General features: G+C 46.4%; 1 protein-coding gene across 1 annotated transcript; it reads left to right on the top strand.

Annotated features, from left to right (window-relative positions):
• The first annotated feature begins 2041 nt into the window (after nucleotides 1-2041).
• LOC147864125 (uncharacterized) lies at nucleotides 2042-11986 on the top strand. Its single transcript, XM_087319354.1, has 6 exons — nucleotides 2042-2560; nucleotides 3485-3730; nucleotides 10574-10804; nucleotides 11204-11402; nucleotides 11453-11722; nucleotides 11811-11986. Exons 1-6 carry the CDS (start codon nucleotides 2042-2044, stop codon nucleotides 11984-11986), a joined length of 1641 nt encoding a protein of 546 aa, XP_087175480.1.
• Nucleotides 11987-20467: the final 8481 nt, after the last annotated feature.

The following is a 20467-nucleotide window of genomic DNA, read 5'->3' as shown; positions in this document are numbered from 1 at the left end:
CTAATGCATACATGAGGGAAGGGGTCACTAATGAGTCGAAGAGCCATCCCTTAGTCCGTGGTTCTTGAAAGTATGCTTGGTGGCATTGTCTCTCTAAGAGTGAGAGGGATGCATACCCTCTCATTAGCCTATCTTTGGCTGCCTGGGTCATCGAGAATTTACCTGAGCAAGCACTAAAAGTGACTCCCAAGTATACATATGATCCAACTACCTCAACTAGTTTATGAGAGAGGATTAGGTGACATTTACTCCTAACTAGGGACGATGTATGAAAGCTAAGGACTTTAGTTTTCACGAGATTCACTACTAGTCCTCGTTGTGTACAAAAGTCATCTAGGGCATTAAGATGCTTTTGTAGGTCGTGTTCCGACTCTGAGAGCAAGACAATGTCGTCTGCGTGGAGTAAGAGACTAACTTGCGTATCCCCAATAGCTACTCCCTTGCCTCCCTTACAAGCAATAAAATTAGTGATCTCATCAATGTAGATCCCAAAAAGAGTTGGTGATAGGGGGCAACCCTGTTTTACACCAATGGTGCGAGTGAAACAATCGGATAGGCCACCTGGGCATCTTACGCACCCAGAGACTTGCTCATATAGGGGATAAATGGCCTAGATCATGCCATTTGGTATCTCCAAGCTCTTAAGTTTATCAAACAACTTCTCCCTAAGAACTGTGTCAAAGGCTTTGTGGAAGTCCACAAAGCAACAATATAGTTTCTTCTTACGAGCCTTCGTCTGGTCAATTAAGCACCTAAGTGTGAAGATATGGTCAATAGTGGAGATGGCTCATCTAAAGCCAGCTTGCTCAGGCGCTCGAAGACTTAATGTTTCCATATAATCGCTAAGCTCCGCTTCCATTACCGCATCATATAGTTTAGCGAGCGTATGGCCTATCATAATGGTCCTATATGTATTTGGATCCATTGGGTCCCCTGTGTTCATGGTCCATTGTGGTGGAAAACCCTCGGCGAGGGCGAAGTTGAAGATTAGAGTGAGAAAGGGGGCTACGCACTCTCGAGCATATATGATGTGCTCGACTTGTAATCCTGTGTGGTCCATGGATTTCCATGGATGAGAGAGAGAGCTTAGAACAAGAAGCTGCATTCAAGGGAAAAAAATATTACATCCAACAATAACTAAGTTACAAAGAGTTGGTTTAAATACCAACTGGTCTAGGGCAAGTGCCCTTTCTACTAATTACAAAACTAGCCTAGTATCATGTCCACTGACTAGTGTGAACACTATCTCTATGGGAAGTTGAGTTCGATTCTCAACAATAAGATAAACAACAATGTACATCGCCTCAACCCAATATGATTTTGATAGCTTTGCATGCGGCAACATGCTCATCACTCTTTCCATTATCGCTCAATTCATCCTCTCTGCAAGTCCATTCAACTCAGGGGTCTTAGGTATTGTGTATTTGACTTGAATACCTTGGGCCTTGTAGTATTCTTTGAACTGTCATCTGTACTCGCCACCGCCGTCGGTTTGGACAACCTTCAACTTTTGGCCCGACTCTCTTTCCGCTCTAGCTTGGGACTCCTTGAATATCGAAAGTACCTGATCCTTCGACTTTAGTACGAAAGCCCACAACTTTCGATTGTAATCTGTTGGGAATAAAGGGCCATCGTGCCTTTTATTAATGCACGAGTGTGAACACACTCGTATCACACTTTTGACTAGTATATACATAATATCTAACAACCAAAAACGAGGTACACTCTTTGTACCCAAGACAACTGCATGTCTCTCTCTCACTCAGACTCTCTCCCTCTCTGTTTTTGACCTAAAACCTAATCCTCGTGCTACCTTCAAACGGGTATCATAACAGAGTTTAGGGTTTTCTGTAGAGTAGGTTTGGTCATCCGTTTGGGCTAAGAAATCATGACTAGCAGCCGTGACAGTAGCCACCTTATGCACATCAAGAAGCTTGAGGGTGCACATAACTTTGCGATTTGAAAAAAGCAGTGCTACAACATCCTGTTGTAGAAGACGCATGCAAAGCCTATTAAAGTCAAAGGGGTAAAGCCTACAAATATGCACCAAGATGATTGGCAAGAGTTGAATGAGCTTGCACGCTCGACTATTGAGTTGTCGATTTGTGATGCCTTGCTGTTTAATATTGAAGGTTTGGATTGTGCTTATTCTATATGGACTGGACTAGAGGAACTGTATGCCCAGAAGACGACAACTAGCAAAGTTTATTGGCTTAAGAAACTTATGGATTTGCGCATGATAGAGGGCACACCCATGTCAACTCACCTGAGTGAATTCAATTCCATTTTCAGCCAAGTGGTTGCCTTGAAATTCATCATTGATGATGAGTTTAAGGCCACGTTTTTACTTTGCACCTTGCCAGAAAGTTGGGATACTTTCAGGACTTCTATGAGCAATTCAAATGCAATGCTTCTTTATGCTGATGTAGAGAGTTATCTACTCATGGAAGAGATGAGTCGGCAAAACAATGCATCCAATAAGTCCTCTAGTGCATTGCATATGAGGGGTAGGTCACAACAGAGAGGCAAATTTGATAGTTATGGCTGTAGTAATCATGTGGTAAAGATGTAGAATGCAATCACTGTGGCAAAAAGGGTCACTTTAAACGTGATTGTTTAAAATGGAAGAAAGAGAAAGGAAAGGGCAAGAAGATAGATGATTTCAAAGAAGAAAAGAGAGACATTCAACCGAGGAAAGGCAATACTAAAATTGAAGAGGTGAATGTAGTCACTCATGGTAATGATATTGGAAATGATGTACTCTTTGTTTCATCATGCCATAGAGAACATGTTTTAGTTGCAGATATAGATGGTGACATGCACACTTGGATACTCGATTATGGTGCTTCTTTTCACGTCACCCCTCATCATGAGTGGTTTTCAGATTACACAAGGGGTAGACATGGTGTTGTCCATCTTGGGGACAATTATGCATGTGAAATTGCAAGTATTGGCACTGTGCAATTATAGTTTCAACATGGTTTTGCTTTCACACTTCAGCGTGTACGACATGTACCTCAGCTCAAGAAGATCTTGATTAGAACATGACAACTAGATGATGATGGATTTCACACAACCTTTGCTGATGGGAAATGGAAGATTTGTAAGGGGTCTAGAGTTATTGCCAAGGGTAGTAAAAGTGATACTTTGTATCCTCTCCATGTATCTAGTGTGTGTGACCATGTTGTTGCTATAACCGAGCAACCTAGTTTTTCTTTGTGGCATTGGGCGGTTGGGACACATGAGTGAAACTGGTATGAAAGTATTGTCTCATTTGGGTTACTTGCCATGTCTTCGTTATGCTGATTTTGAACATTGTGATCATTGCATTTATGGTAAACATGTACAAACATCTCATAAAAAGTCTCTTTCGCTGAAGTTGTCCCCGCTTGAGTTAGTACATTCAGATGTATGTAAGATGCTAGGGCTATCATTAGGGGGAAAGAAATACTTAGTCACTTTTGTCGATGATGCTACATGAAAGGTATGGGTTTACCCTATTTGTACCAAGGATGAAGTGCTCGACAAGTTTCAAACATTTTTGGCATTAGTTGAGAATCAAATTGATAAGACACTTAAGTGTCTTCGCTCTAACAATGGTGGGGAATATGTGTCCAAGGCTTTTCAAGCATTTTGTGACAACAATAGGATAAAGAGGGAACTCACTGACCCTTATAATCCACCCCAAAATGGAGTTGGAGAGCGTATGAATTGGACTATTCAAGATAAGGTTTGTACTATGCTGTCTCATGCTGCGTTACCCCATGGTTTTTGGGCAAAGGCTGTTCTGACAATTGTTTGTTAATCCTAAGGCCGGACAACAGCCTAATGCAGGGTGTCCACTTAAGACACTTCACCAAAGGGTGTTACGGCAAGATGACTTATGACACAACGCTTAATTAGACCTTAATTGGTTACTTAGCAATACGTCATTAACACGCATAAGATATAACAATGAGTACAGAACGGTAATCAATACTGAAAGGTTAAGGCAATAAGTTCTATTAATTATCCACTGTCAATTACATTGTAACCGGGCCTTTATATAGGTCTCCGGTGCGAAGTACAAAATGGTGCCAACCGGCACCTATTCGGAATCGGTCCGAATCTGGATCGGCATACCGATTCCGGTCCGTCCGTCCATATTAATAAAATAATTACAACAGTTCCCGAATAAACTATCCTTTCACACTCTGGTCTGGACATCCTTAAGACTTCTTTGTCGACCGGGTAACACATGGCACGCCCGTGGGACAATACCTTGTATGTCGAACCCATTATCCGGCCCTGCTACTCTTCGTCCAAAATGTCCAGAATGCTTTGCTCCAGAATTTCCAATGGCTCGTCAGGAATCTGTTGTTGTTGTTGTGGCTGCTGTTCCGTTTGTGGCTGCTGCGGTGGCTGCTCCGTTTGTGCCTTCTCCGTTTGGGGCTACTGCTCCGTTTGTCGCTCTGGCACTGGCGTTTCCTTCGTTGTTTCCTCCATCGGAGTTGTCGCTGGCTGACTGACCCCGACATGGTTCCCGTCTAGTCATTGTACCGGTGACGGTTCCTCATCACTAAGGTTGACCGTTGCCGCCTTCCTTGCTTTTTCTTCCCGGAGCCGGGACCGCTCATAGCTCTCAAACTAGATTTGAGCCTCCAGCCGATCGTCGTCCAGTTGAGCTATGAGCTGCCGGACCTACACCAATTGTTCATTCGCCAAGGTTGTGAAATCTTCGGCCAACTCATCCCTTATGGCGGTGAAGTCCTCCGATGTTAGCGTAGAACAGTCGTCACCTTCCTTCCGCCGGTTTTCCACGTCCGCCCTGAGCAGTTGGAGTTCCGCCGTATTCTGCGCCCATTTCGTCCACCATTGCACATAGCTCTCGTCAATCAAGCGTTTGGTCTTGGTGAGCCATGCTCGGAGGATGCACTGGATCCGTTCGGTTCCCATCCATGATTTGTTCTCCGCGGCTTGTCGCTCCTCTTTCAATTGCTTGATGATTCTAACCGTGTCCGCCTCCTGCTCCCTATAATGCGACAATTGACTTTGATAGGTTGTTTGCAACCTCTGTAACACCATTGTCGCTCTTTCCTTTTCTTCATGGTTCTGCTTGTGGAGCTCCATCCGGTCCATCGCCGCTTCCTCCAATGGATTTGAATTCTCAGCTCGTTCGTCGGCGAGTGCCATTGTGGCCCTATCAACTTCTTGCTGGAGCTCGGCCAGCCTTTCCTGCTGTTTCTTATACTCCACCTCCAGCTGCTTGTAGTCTCGGTGCAGATGATCAAAATCATCGGTCTTCTACTTCAGCCTTTGGTTGATCTGCCGGCGCACGCGGTCCTCCCGGTTCTTCTGTTGACGGAGTTCTTCCTTCAGCCTTTCGATTTCTGTCTCCGCCATCCATCGCAACTTGTCTTTCTCCTGCAACAATTTCTCTTTTTCCTCCTTTAGCCGGTCGTAAGATTGATGTCCTTTACGCAAGTTTTCCTCTGCCCGACGGAGGTTCTCAGTAGTCTTCTTTAATTCTTCTTCGGCCGCCTTCTTCAAGTCGCGTTCACGGCTCCGTAATGCTTCTTGTGCGGCAAGTTCGTCTCTTAAGTCGGCAAGCTCTTGGGCTTGCGCCGCATCTTTCTCCGAGACAGTTTCTGTCTTCGGGGTCTTATTCATATGTACATCCACCGGAGTCATCGGTGCTTGGATCTGTGTTGCGGTTAAGGCCATTTTGGCCATGTCTTCTGTGATCCGATCCAATTCTTGTTCGAGGCACCGGATCCTTGACCGGGCTGTCTCTAGTTCATCGGTTGTGACGAGCAACCGTTCCATTTGCGCTCGTTCTTCCGCCTCTACGTATCCGACTACTCCGGCAATTTGTTCTCCTATCCACCGAAGCCATTGGTTGCCGGTGCCCTGTTGTTGCGTCTGCACGGCGGGTTGGCTGATGGGTTCACTTGCCGGTGGCTGGTCCTACCTTACTGCGTTGAGCGGCAATTCCGGCTCTGCCTGCTAATCTCTTTGCCGTTCAGGTTTCGGTTGTGTTTCGGCTGGCCGCACTTGTTCTGCTTGTTCTTGGCCGGCTGAGGAGGTTGGCATTTGTATAACCGACTCTTGAGTTGCGGGGCTTGCCGGTGCTGCCTGTTGTGCAGGGACTTCTGTGACCGGTTCCGTCCGAACCGGTTCCGGTGCCTCCCTTGGCGTGGGATTCTCAGTGTGGGTTGTGGGCGTTCCATCCTTCTGTGGGTCTGAACGCTTCCCGGCTGATTTTGCGGTCCTCCTCACTGGCCGCAGCTGGAGGTGCTCCATAGGCTCTTCCTCCGTTTCCTCCTCCTGAGTCTCGACATTCATTCTTGCCGCTAGGGTGTCTATTTCTTGCTGCACCGGTTGGTGGAGTGGGCTCTTCTGGGGCCGTGCCGGTGTCTCCTCGTGCGTGTCCGTTGGCCGCTTCTGGCTGGCGCGCTCCTTTGCCGCCTTCTCTACGTCGGCCGTCTTCCCCTTAGTGGCCTTGGAGGCCAACAACTGTTGCCGTTTTGAAGCAGGTTTCGGGGTGTCGTCCGTTGCTCTTCCCCGTTTCTTGGTCTGGACGAGCTCGACAGGTGGCGCCAATAGGGTGAGCCATTGCGTCACCGCATGCCATATTTTCCGGCCTTCTTTGCCTTCCTTACCTCTTACAGTATCAATAGTCGCGCAAAATCCGTCGGCGATCAGCACCGGCCAATCCACCTTGACCCCTTCGTATGTTGCGATAATCAAGCCTGCTCTGTTCTGAGGCATAACGGGGGGTCGGGGGTATACGTGGCGAAACTCATGGAGTACACAGGCAATTTTGCGGAATAACATATCTTCGCCACCCTGTGTCCTGTAGCCCTTGCTGGCGAGAGAATACTCACCGAAATATTTGATGAGCTGCTCGGAGGTAGGATTGTCGATCATGTAGATGCCCCCCTCCGGAAGGCCTGTTAACGCACGGATCGCTTACTCCGTGATCAGCTCGGTGTCAATGTCTTTGATAATCTTTTCGGCCTCCTTGTGTGGCGCCGCCTCCATGATCGTCAAGAAACCCTCCAATCTGTGTTGCCGTAGCCATTTCTTGGCAGCTTCAGACAGTATTTGGCAGTCCATCTCTGCGTCAAGGTCGGAGAGCGTTGGCGAGGTTTGATGGTGGAGGGAGTCTGAGAGAGGAAGTTCTGAGTGAGAAGGTTCTCTGTGCGCGAGCTCTCTTCGATTGATCTTCACGCGTCTGTTTGCGTCTGTTTTCCTTGGTTCGCGAAAGGAGAAGGTCTCGATGCGTGGGGGTTTTTCTCTCTGCATCTTGGCGCCTTTTTCGAGCCTACGCATGTGCAGGTTGTGTACTATAATAGCATTACGTGCCATGTGGCGGTGGTTTAATGTCCTATTCATAGCCTCCTCGTACCTTTTCGAAGTGCCTCTTTACTCCTCGTTTGCATGGCTGTTCCCACCACTCCTTTCCATGATTTCTTTGATTCCATTCCATTTATTTTATTTTATTTATTTATTTTATTTATTTAATATGTGATTATTAGGTTACTTCGCCTCTGGTCCTACCAGACCCTTACCCGAAACACGCATCTTGTCGGCCTCTTGACGGTTTGCCGTCGTTTTGCTCTCCTCGATTGCCGGTTCGTGCTCCTCCTTACCGGCTTGGTGGTAGCCGTTTTCCTCACAGGTTGCCGTCTTGGTTGGCTTGACGGCGTCCGATTCGGTGTCGGTCCTTCGTTCAAATGGGTTCTTGGGCATAGGTCCTTTGTATGGCTTTAGTCTAAATCCGTTGACCCATTTACCCAGCACCTCGCCGGCAAGTGTCCCTAACTGGTAAGACCCATTGAACCCGCGTGTGATCCAGTACGGTCCGGTCCATCTAAACCGTAGTTTGCCTGGCATTTTACCCATCTGGGTCTGGAACACTAGTACCGGCTTGCCGATTTAGAACATCTTTTTGTTTCCCTTCCGGTGCCGATCTACAAACGCTTTCCGTCGCCGTTGTTCCAATTCCAGGTGCATGATGCTCGCCAGTCGATGTTCTTCTAGTTCACACAGAGCCTTTAACCGAATTGCCTCTGATTCCTTTTCATTAAGTCGTTCCCGAATCTGGATTCGTAAGCTCGATACCTGGAACTCGACCGGCATGACTGCCTCTAATCCGAATGCTAACCGGAACGGTGTGGTTTGGATGCTTGTTTTGTAGGTTGTCCGGTAAGCCCAGAGTGCGCTGTGCAACTTCGTGTCCCAATCTGCCCGATTCTCATTGACGATCTTGCGCAGGATATTCTGTAGCGTTTTGTTTGTTGACTCAGCTAATCCGTTGGGTTGTGGGTAGTACGGGGTGCTCCGTTTATGTACTACTGCATAGAATGATGTCAAGCTCTCCACTATCTGTCCAAGAAAGTGCCCTCCTTGGTCGCTTATTAGCTCTATGGGGCATCCGTATCGGCACCAAATGTATTTGTATAAGAATTTTGCCGTCGACGCCGCGGTGTTGTCTCGTAGGGCTTTGGCTTCCACCCATTAAGTGCAGTAGTCCGTCGCGATGATCACATACCGGTTGCCAGTTCTCATTGCCGGTGGTTTAAATGGTCTGACAAAATCCACTCCCCATTTCTGAAATGGTTCTAGTGGTAGTACTGGTTGGTGCGGCATCCTAGCTTGTTCCGTTGGCTGGCCCATTCGTTGGCATAGATCACACTCTTTCGCGTACCGGACTGCGTCTTTAAATGTAGTTGGCCACCATAGGCCACTTTGCCACATCTTCCTTGCCGTAGCATCCCCGGCATAATGGCCTCTGGCGACTCTGTAGTGTGCTTCCCGTAGTATTACCTCTTTCTCGTCGCTGCACACTGCTCGTCGCCATATACCGTCCGAACCTTTGTGGTATAGCGTGTCCCGTAATAAACAGAAATGCCGGCTTTGTACCGCCAAGCATTTCCTCTCGTCCCAGTTCATCTCCTCCAGAGGCAATTCGGTGCTCAGAAATTGGTGCATATTTGTTAGCCACTTATCTTCTGGTGCCACCGTTTCATCTGTTGCCGTTTCCGTGGTGACTCGAAATAGCTCAGCATCCGGAAACTCGTCCGATACTCCTTCGCCGGTTTCGCCGGAATCTAACCTGCTTAAATAATCTGCTACCGCATGCTGTATGCTGGGTCGGTGGAATATCTCGAATTCGAATTCCTGTAATAGCAAAGTCCACCAGGCCAACTTACCGGTAAGTGACGCTTTGGACACTAGGTAGAGGAGTGCCGAATGATCTACATGGAAGGAAAACTTTCTTCCCAATAAATAATGCCTGAATTTTGTTACACTGTAGATCATGCCTAAAGCTTCCCTTTCCGTGGTGGAATAATTTCGTTCGGCTTCGGATAACTTCCGGCTTGCGTAATATACGGGCCGGTACCATCTTGGCTCCGTAAGTTGCATCAACGCACTCCCAATTGCAATGTCGGACGCATCCACGAACACATGAAATTCCTTCGCCCAATCCGGGGGTTGCACTAAGGTGTTATAGGTTTTAGGGTTAGGGTTAATATTTATGATAATGATGATGATTGATGATAAAGATAGACATTGTGTAATAGTGAAGATGATGAATGGTATGATGGTGAGAGAGATCGAGATGAAGATGTTGAGAATCATTGAGAAGCATTGTGGGGTGGGGGGTGGTGCCTAGAATGGCTCCACCCCCCTCCCAAGGGGATTCAACGTTGAGGGGGAGAGAGAGAGAAAGAGAGATGACAAGAGAGAGAGAGATTGAGAGAGAAAATGATCATTCCTTCATTCATTCCCCATAAGGGGTTAAATAGTACAAGAGGGGGTAGATACAAAGGGGTGTAAGCCCCCTAGAGCATTCATACTGGACACTCACTCACACCTCCTCGTATCCATCCACATGCACACACGTGTGCATGTGTTCACATACGTATCGACTCACAATTACATTTATGTCCCCTACACACACACAACAATCATCATGATAACATTTGACCCTCGCTCATCACATTGACTCTCTGTACATCTCGTACAGGGTAACATTGTTCACTTGATTAATCGGTCACTTAGTAGGTCTTTGGGAGGGGGAATACTCCAAGAAGCGTGGTTGGGTAAGCCACCTTCATATGCTCACTTGAGAGTGTTTGGCTGTGAGGCTTTTGTGCACATTCATAAAGAAGAATGCAACAAACTTGAGCCAAAGTCATGCAAATGTATTTTCCTAGGATACGACGACGAGGGTGAAACGGGGTATAGATTGTGGGATCCCGAGAAAAGAAAAATAGTACGCAACAATGATGTTATCTTTCGGGAAAATCGCATGCATAAACAACCTGAAAAGGCCGAGGAAGTACGGAGGGTTGTATTCCGAGAAGAAATACCTTTTAGATAGAAAAATGTGCCCGCTATACAACATCAAACAACTGATGTAAACTTACCTGCAAATGCAAAAAATGAGGCTGGAAATGATCAACCAGCCTTTGCCAATAATGATGAGCAACCAAATGTGCAGGAACGGCTAGAACAACAAGTTGTTAATGCTGATTTACAGACTGAAATGCCTGGACAATAAGTTAAAAATGATGATTTGTAGGCTCAACAGCTACCAAACAATGAGCATTGGGTTAGGAGATCGTATAGAGTTACTAGACAACCTGACAGATTTGTTCCTGATGCAAACAATGTGGCTGATTATGTCATGGTAACTGATTGTGGCGAACCGACTTGCTTCAAGGAAGCAATGGACATACAAGACAATAAGAAATGGTATAAAGCCATGTTGTTAGAGATGGAATCTCTTGAGAAAAATGACACTTGGGATTTGGTGTAGTTGCCTAAAGGACAGAAAACACTTCCATGCAAATGGGTTTATAAAATGAAGGTCATTTCTGATTCCTCACCAAAGTACAAAGCAAGATTGGTTGCAAAAGGATACAAGCAGGAATATGGAGTTGATTTTGATGAAATTTTCTCGCATGTAGTCAAGATGACTACATTAAGAATCATTTTGGGCTTAGTTGCAGCTGAAGATATGGAGCTCATACAAATGGATGTGAAGACCGCCTTTTTACATGGCAATCTGCATGAAGACATATATATGTAGTAGCCTGAAGGTTTTGTGGCTAAAGGTAAAGAGAAGATGGTTTGTAAGCTCAAAAGGAGTTTGTATGGGTTGAAACAAGCACCAAGAGAATGGTATCATAAATTTGATGCATTTATGTAGTCTCAAGGTTTTCGTAGAAGTGAAGTGGACCACTGCTTGTACACCAAGAAGGCAGGTGATGGCAGCCTGATTATCTTGGTTTTGTATGTTGATGATATGTTGATTGTTGGCAAGGATATTCATGCCTTGGATTCATTGAAGCAAAGCCTTCATGGCAGCTTTGATATGAAGGATCTTGGTGATGCAAATCACATCCTTGGCATGCGAATACTCTGAAACCGATCCAAAGGAGTACTCTTTCTATCTCAGTAGGAGTATATCTCTACGGTTTTGCAACGTTTCAATATGGAGGGGGGGAGACAATTGGGGTTCCATTGCCTCCATATTTGAAACTCAGTGTAGAAGACAACCCTACATCTGATGATGAGAAGGCTGAAATGGCAAAGGTTCCATATGGTTCCGTCGTTGGCAATTTGATATATGCGATGGTTGCTACACGCCGTGATATTCCCTTTGTAGTGGGAGTGGTGAGTAGGTACATGGAAAATCCTGGTAAAAAGCATTGGGAAGCGGTGAAAGGTATTATGAGATACCTCAAAGGCACAACGGACTTGGGGCATTTGCTTTGGAAACCAAAAGGCATCTGTCGTTGGTTTTACGGATGCAGACTATGCTAGTCACACAGGCTGCAGGAAGTCTACTTCTAGGTATGTGTTTACTTTCACAAGAGGAGTGGTCTCTTGGATCTCCAGACTACAGAAGTGTGTTGCATTGTCTACTACAGAGGCAAAGTATGTTGCTGCCATTGAGCCATGCAAAGAGGCTTATGGCTTTCATATCTAGTGAGAGATCTTGGCATTATAGAGTTGCCTATTCTTCATTGTGACAGCTAGAGTGCTATCATGCTAGCTCGGAATCCCGTATTTCATGCAAAGACGAAGCACATAGAGGTGAAGTATCACTTCATCAGAGATGTACTTGACAACAAGAACATTGAGCTTGTCAAAGTACATACAAATAATAATCCTGCAGATCTTCTCACGAAGGGTCTTCTAGTTGAGCGATTTGCTCATTGCCGACAGATGATGGGAGTTGGATAGATGTATGTAGTTCAACATTGTACATACTTGGACTTAGCTGAATTTTTTTTTCTTCTCATGGCACATTGCCTTTAGGTGGAAGGTTGTTGGGAATAAAGGGCCATCGTTCCTTTTATTAATGCACGACTGTGAACGCTCTCGTAACACACTTTTGACTTGTATATACATAATATCTAAAAACCAAAAAAGAGGTACACTCTTTGTACCCAAGACATCGTGCATGTCTCTCTCTCTCCCTTTGTCTCTCACTTAGACTCTCTCCCTCTCTGTTTTTGACCTAAACCCTAATCCTCGTGCTGCCTTCATAATCATCAATGAATGCCATAAAGTACTGTCCTCCTTGATGCGATGGAGTATCCACGTAGCACACATCTGTGTGTACTAGTTCCAATGCAACTTCTCTTATCCTTTGTTTTCTTGAGTGGAATGCAACTCTGTTTTGCTTTTTGACCAAGCAATCGAAATAGTTCTCCATGTGCACTCCTTTTACTTCTGGAAGAAGTTTTTGGTCGGCTAGGATATGCATACCCTTTCCGCTCATATGGCCAAGCCTCTTATGCTATATCTCTCCGCTCGAGTCAGCAACCACATTTGCTTCATCCTTGCACAACTTGGCTTGCATCATATACAATGTGCCCTATTTCTGTGCTCGGCCTACTATGAGGTTCCCCCAAGAGAAATTCCATTTGCCATTTCGAAAACTACCATTGTAGCCTTCATTGTCCAATCTTCCAGTTGATATCAGATTCAGCGTGATATCAGGGACATGTCGAACATCCCTTATAGTCAGCCGAAAACCAGTCAACGTTGTCAGGCACACACTTCCAATGCCGACTTCCTGCATTCTCCATTATCCCCCATCTTTACGTAGCCATGGTCACCGACTGTGTTAGTCGAGAAAGAATCTCTTGAGGGAGTTATACGGAACGATGCACCAGAGTCAATCACCCAGGTGCACTCTTCATTTGTAATGTTTGCACTGGCATGTTCAGAAATGAACAGGAGCTCCTCTTCGCTTGTTGCCACGGCTAAAGTGCCATTCTCATCAGGGATCTTTCTAGGTTCGACATCATTTGAGACACCTTTGTCCTTCTTAAGGTGTCGGCAGTCCTTCTAGAAGTGTTCAGGTTTTCCACAATAAAAGCATATAAGCTTACCCTTGGACTTGGATCTGGCATGGGACTTGTCCTTTCTTTGTGGACTTGTTTGTTTGTTCCATTGTCTTCGTGAATGTTGCAACACATTTGCATCTAACTGGGATAGGACACCCTTGTCCTTCCTTCTCTCCTCGTGCAAGATGCTTATCTTTACACTTGTAGAGACAAGTTCTCTTCTTGACATGAGTGTTGGCATAAAAGGCCGACTCCTTCCACTTTGTATCCTAGTGTGAACTCATCCATATAGTTAGGGCTTAGTATATAAGCGATAACCTAACGTTGTAAAGAGAGAATCACTTGATCATCCTGTACATCGAGTCTCTGAGAGAGAGAGAGAGAAAGCAAAAATAAAAAGAGCTTCCATTAAAGCTTCATCCGTGTGTGTCCATTATTTGTCTATATCTTCTTGCCTTCCCTCTGTGTTGTTTGCTGAGCATAATCGACAGGTCCTCACATATGTTTCCACACATATCTGTCCTTCAACTGATATCAGTGTGATCCGTGGCTCAACGGCAACAAACAACAAAAAAAAAACTGAAAGGAAAAAGACCAGGTTAGCAAATCTCACCTTCAAAAGAATCATGGCATCAACATCTGGTACAGGAGTTGAGATCTGAAAATTCGACGGCAGAAACTTTCCCTATGGAAGGAGATGATGCTGGATGTATTGATTATTTGAAGACAAGTCGAGGCCATTAGACACTCCGAAAAGCTTGCTTCAATGTCAGCTGATGAGTGGAGATCAATGGATGAAATCGCGCACTCCACCATTCGAATGCACCTAGCCGAAAATGTCTACTTCAACATGGCAAAAGAGACGACAACATCCCCATTATGGGAGAAGCTACAAGCTGTGTATGAGAAAAAGTCCGCATCTTCAAAACTGATCTGGATCAAACAATTGTTCAACATGAAGATGAGAGAGACCGATCTGGCTACCTCTCACATCAACACCTTCAACCGGGTGTTGTCAGAACTCTCCTCTCAAGGGATCAACTTTGAAGAAGAAGTGAAAGCCCTTGCCCTCCTATCGACCTTGTTGGCGAGTTGGGTGGTATTTTGCACGACCTACACTTCCGACCGATCCTAAATATGGATGAGACAATCGGCCAAGTCCTCATTGAGGACATTCGGCAAAAATCGATGGGACTTACCATTGATGAATCGGTAGAAGCCCATCACTCGACCGAGTTGTTCGACCGACAGAGTCGACCGAGAGAATTGTTAGGAAACAGGTCCCTCTGGATGGGAAGAGAAGAGCCGAGTTGATGAGGAACTCGGCCGAGGCCGAAACCGAAATTGTGTAGACAGCCAACTCGGAAGACTATACTTGCAAATAGTCTAAATATGCCCTTATGGGCTACACTTGTAAATAACCCAAAAGGTGTACTAGTATATAAGTACTTAGGGCAATCATAATATAATGTGTGATAGTCAAAAGGTTACTTATTAGGTTGTTGCCTCTGTAACTATGTAACAATAAGTGAGTGAGTGTGTAACTCTGTAGCCGTCTGTTGACAAAGTAGAATCTCGAGGTTGTTGCCTTGGAGCTTCTAGTTGTACTCCTCTTTTGGGCATAGTGGTTTTTCCCATTTCGGGTTTCCACGTTAAAATCGTGTGTCTCTGTCTCTTGTGCTATTTCTGTTTTCGTACTCTGTCTGAGTGCATTCTATTTTACGTTCCCTACACCCGAACATCCGAATGAGAAGCCGGTTGTGGTCGGTCATGATTCTCGACAAAGTGGTATCAGAGCAAACAACAATAGAAATGGAAGAATCGTTCAGTGGCATGTTCAAGCTCACCGGCTCCAACTACTCAATGTGGAAGTGGAAGATGAGGGATATGCTGGTGGTTAAAGATCTTTGGTTGTTGGTTCAGTTCGGGGACAAGAGAACGGATAAGATCGATGCCACAGTGTGGGAGGTGATGCACATGAAGACGACGGCATACACCCGGTGCTTCATCGACATGAGCATGTACAACAATTTCAATGAAGAAAGTAAGGCTCATGAACTCTTGGAGAAGATTGACATCATGTTCCAGAACAAGAATGTTGTTAATCGGGTTTTGGTATTCAGGAAACTAGTGAGGCTCTGGTACCAAGACGGCTCTAGTATGGCGGAGCACATGAATGCCTTCCAGGGATTGATAAACCAGGCAACCTCATTGGAAGTACCTCTCACCGATGAGGTACCCGCATTACTCCTACTCGGTTCCATCCCGGATAGTTGGGAGACTCTAGTTGTCACGTTGAGTAATGGTCGGCCGGAAGGAAAACAATTGTCCCTAGCAAGAGTCAAATAAACCTTGCTAGATGAAGAAGCTCGCCGAAAGGACCGGGAGTCCGGAACCGATCCAAAGGCCTTGGTTACGGAAGATGACCACAACCGGGGAAGAGGCCGGTATCAGAGTTCCCAAAACCGGCACAAATCGAGGATGAGGTCGAAGTCAAGAGGAAGGTCCACGTGCTTCTATTGCGGGAAGCCGGGGCACTTTGAAAAGAATTGCCGACATTTCTGAAAGGAAAAAAGGGGGAGCTGAGTTGATGGTATGCAACTGAAATTTTTTTCGGAAAACAGGAACATGTCGGCGGTCGCGACAAGTGAGGAGGAGTTGCTGCTCATTAGCGAGCAGAATGAAGTGAACCTTGTCAGCGATGAATCGACATGGGTGGTAGATTCGGGTACATCATTTCACCTAACCCCTGACTGGAAATGCTTCTCATCGTATAGGGCCGATGATCTCGGATCTATAAAGATGGGAAATGAAGGAGCATGCCAAATCGTCGACATTGGAGACGTGTGTTTGGTGACCTCAATTGGCTGCAGACTCGTGCTGAGAGATGTTCGACACGTTCTGGAGGTTCGATTGAACTTGATATCAGCCGGTCGGTTGGATGATGAAGGCTACACGGGTAGCATCCGGAATGGTGTCATGACGTTCTGCAAGGGGAGCCTAATCGTGGCTCGAGCACGGAAAACCAACACACTGTACGTAATGAATGCTTGATTATGCCGTGGGGAAGTGAATGTGGTAGCCGAAACAGTCAGTGAACTGTGGCACAGGAGGTTGTGCCACATGAGCCAAAAGGGGATGCGGAAGCTTGCCGAGGATAACCTCATTCCGGAGGTGAAGAACGTGCAACTTGAGAAATGCACGGATTGCTTGGCCGGTAAGCAAAATCGAACATCCTTCCGAACAAGGCCCCCAATGAGGAAGAAAATACCGCTGGAACTCGTGCATACGGATGTATGCTACGTGGACACGAAGTCGCATAGTGGTTCACAATATTTTGTGACCTTTATAGATGACTATAGCCAAAAGTTGTGGGCTTCCATGCTGAAGACGATGGATCAAGTGTTATCCGTCTTCAAAGAGTTCCAGGTGAGGGCCGAGAGAGAAATCAGCTGTAAGTTGAAGGCAGTTCGAGTGGACAATGGCGGAGAGTATTGTTAACCGTTTCTGGGGAAACACCTTCGATGAGCCCACAGGCTATCGGTGTCAAGGGATCGTGTTACGTGGAAGCCTCTTCTACACGGGGAAAAAGAAAGGAGAACGAGGAGCGTGCATGGGCTACAACCCGTTAGGCATAAACGTAGCTTGATTTACGAGTACGGGGAGAATACACAGATAGAAGCTTAGAAAAACGAAACTTATATTAAATGGTAAAGCTCACAGTGATTACAGTACTCGGCTTTCAACCGGGAACAGTTCGTACAGAGCTTGCTGCTAGGATATTACTCTCGCTAAGAATGATCTAGATAATCCCCCCTTTTGAGGTATGCATAACTCATGTTATATAGTTTTCCTCTTGAGGAAGAGCTGAGCCATCGGCTGATTGTGAGGGCTAACACATGGCTATTTCTAGTCTTACCTATTTCCTCACCTACTCTTCTACATAACGGCGAGTTTACATAATATATTTATATTTCTGGCCTATGGACAACACCTGGCATGCTCGTGGGACAGGACTTTGTCTGTCGGACCCACGGTTCACAATGTGGAGGGGTAACCATGGATTTGGCAAAAACAAAAAAAATTACAAAAATTGCCTATTTATACGAGGGCTTATAGGTTTGTTTTATTCCTCTTCCAATATGCCGAGGATATCCTCGGGGGCATGGGGTTGGTTTGGCTGCTCGGAAGGTGGGATTGGTGATGGACGTTTTGTTGCCGAGTCAGGCATGGCTGTGTCATCGTGTGCGCCCTCCTCCGTTGGGACCAATTCAGGCAGGGTCGTGGTTGTAGTCTGTGGCTCGAGTGGGATGTGGGGGTCTGTAGGGGCAGGTTCCTCCGGTCTAGCTTCCGTGGTGGGTGGCTCGGGTCCTTGCTCGTTGGTCGTGGGAGCTCTGTTAATCCCGGTAGCTAGGCGTTCGTCCTTGTAAGCTTCGGCTTCTAAGCGAAACACCATTAGATCGTTGTTGAATTCCTCGAAAAGTTGCTCGATGGCCGCGGTGTGGGACGCTACTAAGGTATGATATTCCTCAGTTAAGTCTTCACGGAGGGTCTGGATGTTGGTGTCATCCATCTTGTAAAACCCTCGGCCCTCCTTCTGTCGGTTCTCGGCATCTGCGTGTAGTATGTGTAGGTCCGCGGCTTGGGCTGACCATTCCTGCCAGACGTGGTCAAGCGTTTCTTCGATTTTCTTGGCGAATTTCTTGCGATACTTGTTGATCAGGATCTTGATTTTAGTATTGTCCATGCCGATGCTAGCTCGGTGAACTTCCACTTCCTCCCTTGCAGCCTTGGCTTCTTCTTGGCTTTTGCAGACGAGGAATGATAAAGTAGCTTGATTATCTTTTGCTTTTTCAGTGATGAGCGCGATTGTCTACTCATAACGTTTGGTGAGCTGAGCTACAGTTTCGTGCATGTCCTGTCTCCAAGCATCCCGATGTTGTTCTCTGGCGGCGATGTGCTCTGTTTGCAACTGGTGATACGCATCAGAAATTTTTTCCCTTTGCTCTTCCGAGATCCTCCACTTTTGCATCTGGTTCGAAGCTATTTTCAGGGTACCTTCGGTCGTTCTCCCCCGCTTCGTGGACTTGGTGGGCTCGATAGGTGGCGCCAATAGGGTGAGCCATTGTGCCACTGCAGTCCATATTTTCCGACCCTCCTTGCCTCTTACAGAGTCGATGGCCGCACAGAGGTCGTCCGCAATCAGTACCAGCCAGTCCACCTTCACGCCTTCATACGTTGCTATGATTAAGCTGGCCCGGTTTTGAGGCATGCACGGGGGTCGAGGGTATACATGTCCAAATTCATGGAGCACACGGGAAATCTCCCGAAATAATGTATCTTCGCCATCCTATGTCTTGTAAGCCTTGCTGGCCAGGGAGTATTCGCCAAAATATTTTCGGAGTTGCTCCGGGGTAGGGTTGTTGATAGTGAAGATGCCTCCCTCCGGAAGGCTGATCAAAGCATGGATGGCCTCCTCCGTGATCAGTTCTGTGTCGATTTCTTTTACTATCTTCCCCGCCTCCCGGTGCAGTGGTGCCTCCATGATCGTAAGGAAACCTTCTAACCTGTGTTGCCTTAGCCACTTCTTGGCTGCTTCAAAGAGTGCTTGGCAGTCCATGGCTTCTTCGAGGTCGGTGAGCGCTGGTGAGGGATGTGTGTGAGGAGGCTCTGTGTGCGTGGGCTTGCGTCTGATAATCTTCAATCGCTTGTCTACGTTTGTGCTCCGCTGCTCGCGAAATGTGAAGACCTCTATGCGGTGGGGGTTTTCCTGCTGCATGTTGGCGCCTGTTTTTCTTACCCGCGCGTGTGCACATCGTGTACTAAAATAGAATGTTGTGCCATGTGGCAGCGGTTTAATACCCTATTAATAGCCCACTACGTACCTTTTCAAAGTGCCTGTTCACTCTTTGTTCTTGCATGTGTCCGTTCACACCTCGCCCTTGCATGATTTACTTTGATTTGATTTGATTATTTATTTATTTATTTATTTATTATTATTATAATAAAAACAGTTTGGTTAATTCGCATCCGGTCCCACCGGACCCCTATCCGAATTGTGGGACTTGCTGGCCGTTGGACTGCTTGCCGTCGCGTCGTTCTTGCCGTTTGCCGGCTTGTGCTCCCTCTTACCGGCTTCACGCTTGCCGATTGCTAAACATGTTGCCGTCTCCTCCGACTTACCGGTGTGAGGTTTTGTGTGGGCCTTTACTTGTTCAAATCGGTTTCTTGGCATGGGTCCATAGTATGGTTTGAGTCGGAACCCATTGACCCATTTACCCAGAACCTCACCGGCGAGTGTCCCTAACTGGTAGGAACCGTTGAACTCACGAGTGATCCAGTATGGTCCGGTCCACCGAAATCGTAGCTTCCCCGACATCTTACCCTTCCGGGTCTGGAATATTAGTACTGGCTTACCGATTCCGAACATCTTTTCGTTCCCTTTTCGGTGACGATCCACGAACGCTTTCCTTCGCCGCTGCTCAAGTTCTAGGTGCATGATGCTGGCTAGCCAGTGTTCTTCCAATTCGCATAGCGTGGCTAACCGGATCACTTCCGATTCTTTCTCATTTAGGCGTTCCCGAATCTGGATTCGTAAACTAGGTACCTGGAACTCGATCGGCATCACTGCTTCCAATCCGAATGCTAGGCGAAACGGTGTTGTGAGGATATTTGTCTTATATGCCGTTCGATAGGCCCAGAGTGCACTGTGTAGCTTTGTATCCCAATCCGTCCAGTTCTCATTGACGATTTTTCGAAGGATGTTCTGTAGTGTTTTATTTGTTGACTCGGCTAATCCGTTGGCTTGCGGATAATATGGAGTGCTCCGTTTGTGCACCACCGCATAGAATGTCATCAAACTTTCCACTACTTGCCCTAAGAAGTGCCCACCTTGGTCACTTATTAGTTCTATCGGACATCCATACCGGCACCAGATGTATTCATATAAAATTTTTGTCGTGGATGCCGCGGTATTGTCGCGTAGTGCTTTGGCTTCCACCCATTTGGTGCAATAATCCATAGCGACAATCACGTACCCGTTGCCAGTTCTCATTGCTGGTGGTTTGAATGGCCCGACAAAATCCAACCCCCATTTCTGAAGTGGTTCTAAT

Source organism: Azolla caroliniana, unplaced genomic scaffold (assembly GCF_043228905.1).
Source record: "Azolla caroliniana isolate FFs.n. ecotype wild unplaced genomic scaffold, voAzoCaro1.0.p SCAF_5, whole genome shotgun sequence".
Lineage (NCBI taxonomy): Eukaryota > Viridiplantae > Streptophyta > Polypodiopsida > Salviniales > Salviniaceae > Azolla > Azolla caroliniana.
The sequence above is the reverse complement of the archived record's forward strand: the minus strand, read 5'-3'. Positions and strand labels throughout refer to the sequence as shown.

What these genes read in the sequence shown, in the direction of transcription:
- LOC147864125 (XM_087319354.1), top strand. Translation starts at nt 2,042, where the DNA reads ATGCACCAAGATGATTGGCAAGAGTTGAATGAGCTTGCACGCTCGACT. An exon ending in ATTGGACTATTCAAGATAAG is followed by an intron (nt 3,731 to 10,573) that starts GTTTGTACTATG and finishes GATGATTTGTAG; the next exon opens with GCTCAACAGCTACCAAACAA. An exon ending in GCATTGGGAAGCGGTGAAAG is followed by an intron (nt 11,723 to 11,810) that starts GTATTATGAGAT and finishes TTACGGATGCAG; the next exon opens with ACTATGCTAGTCACACAGGC.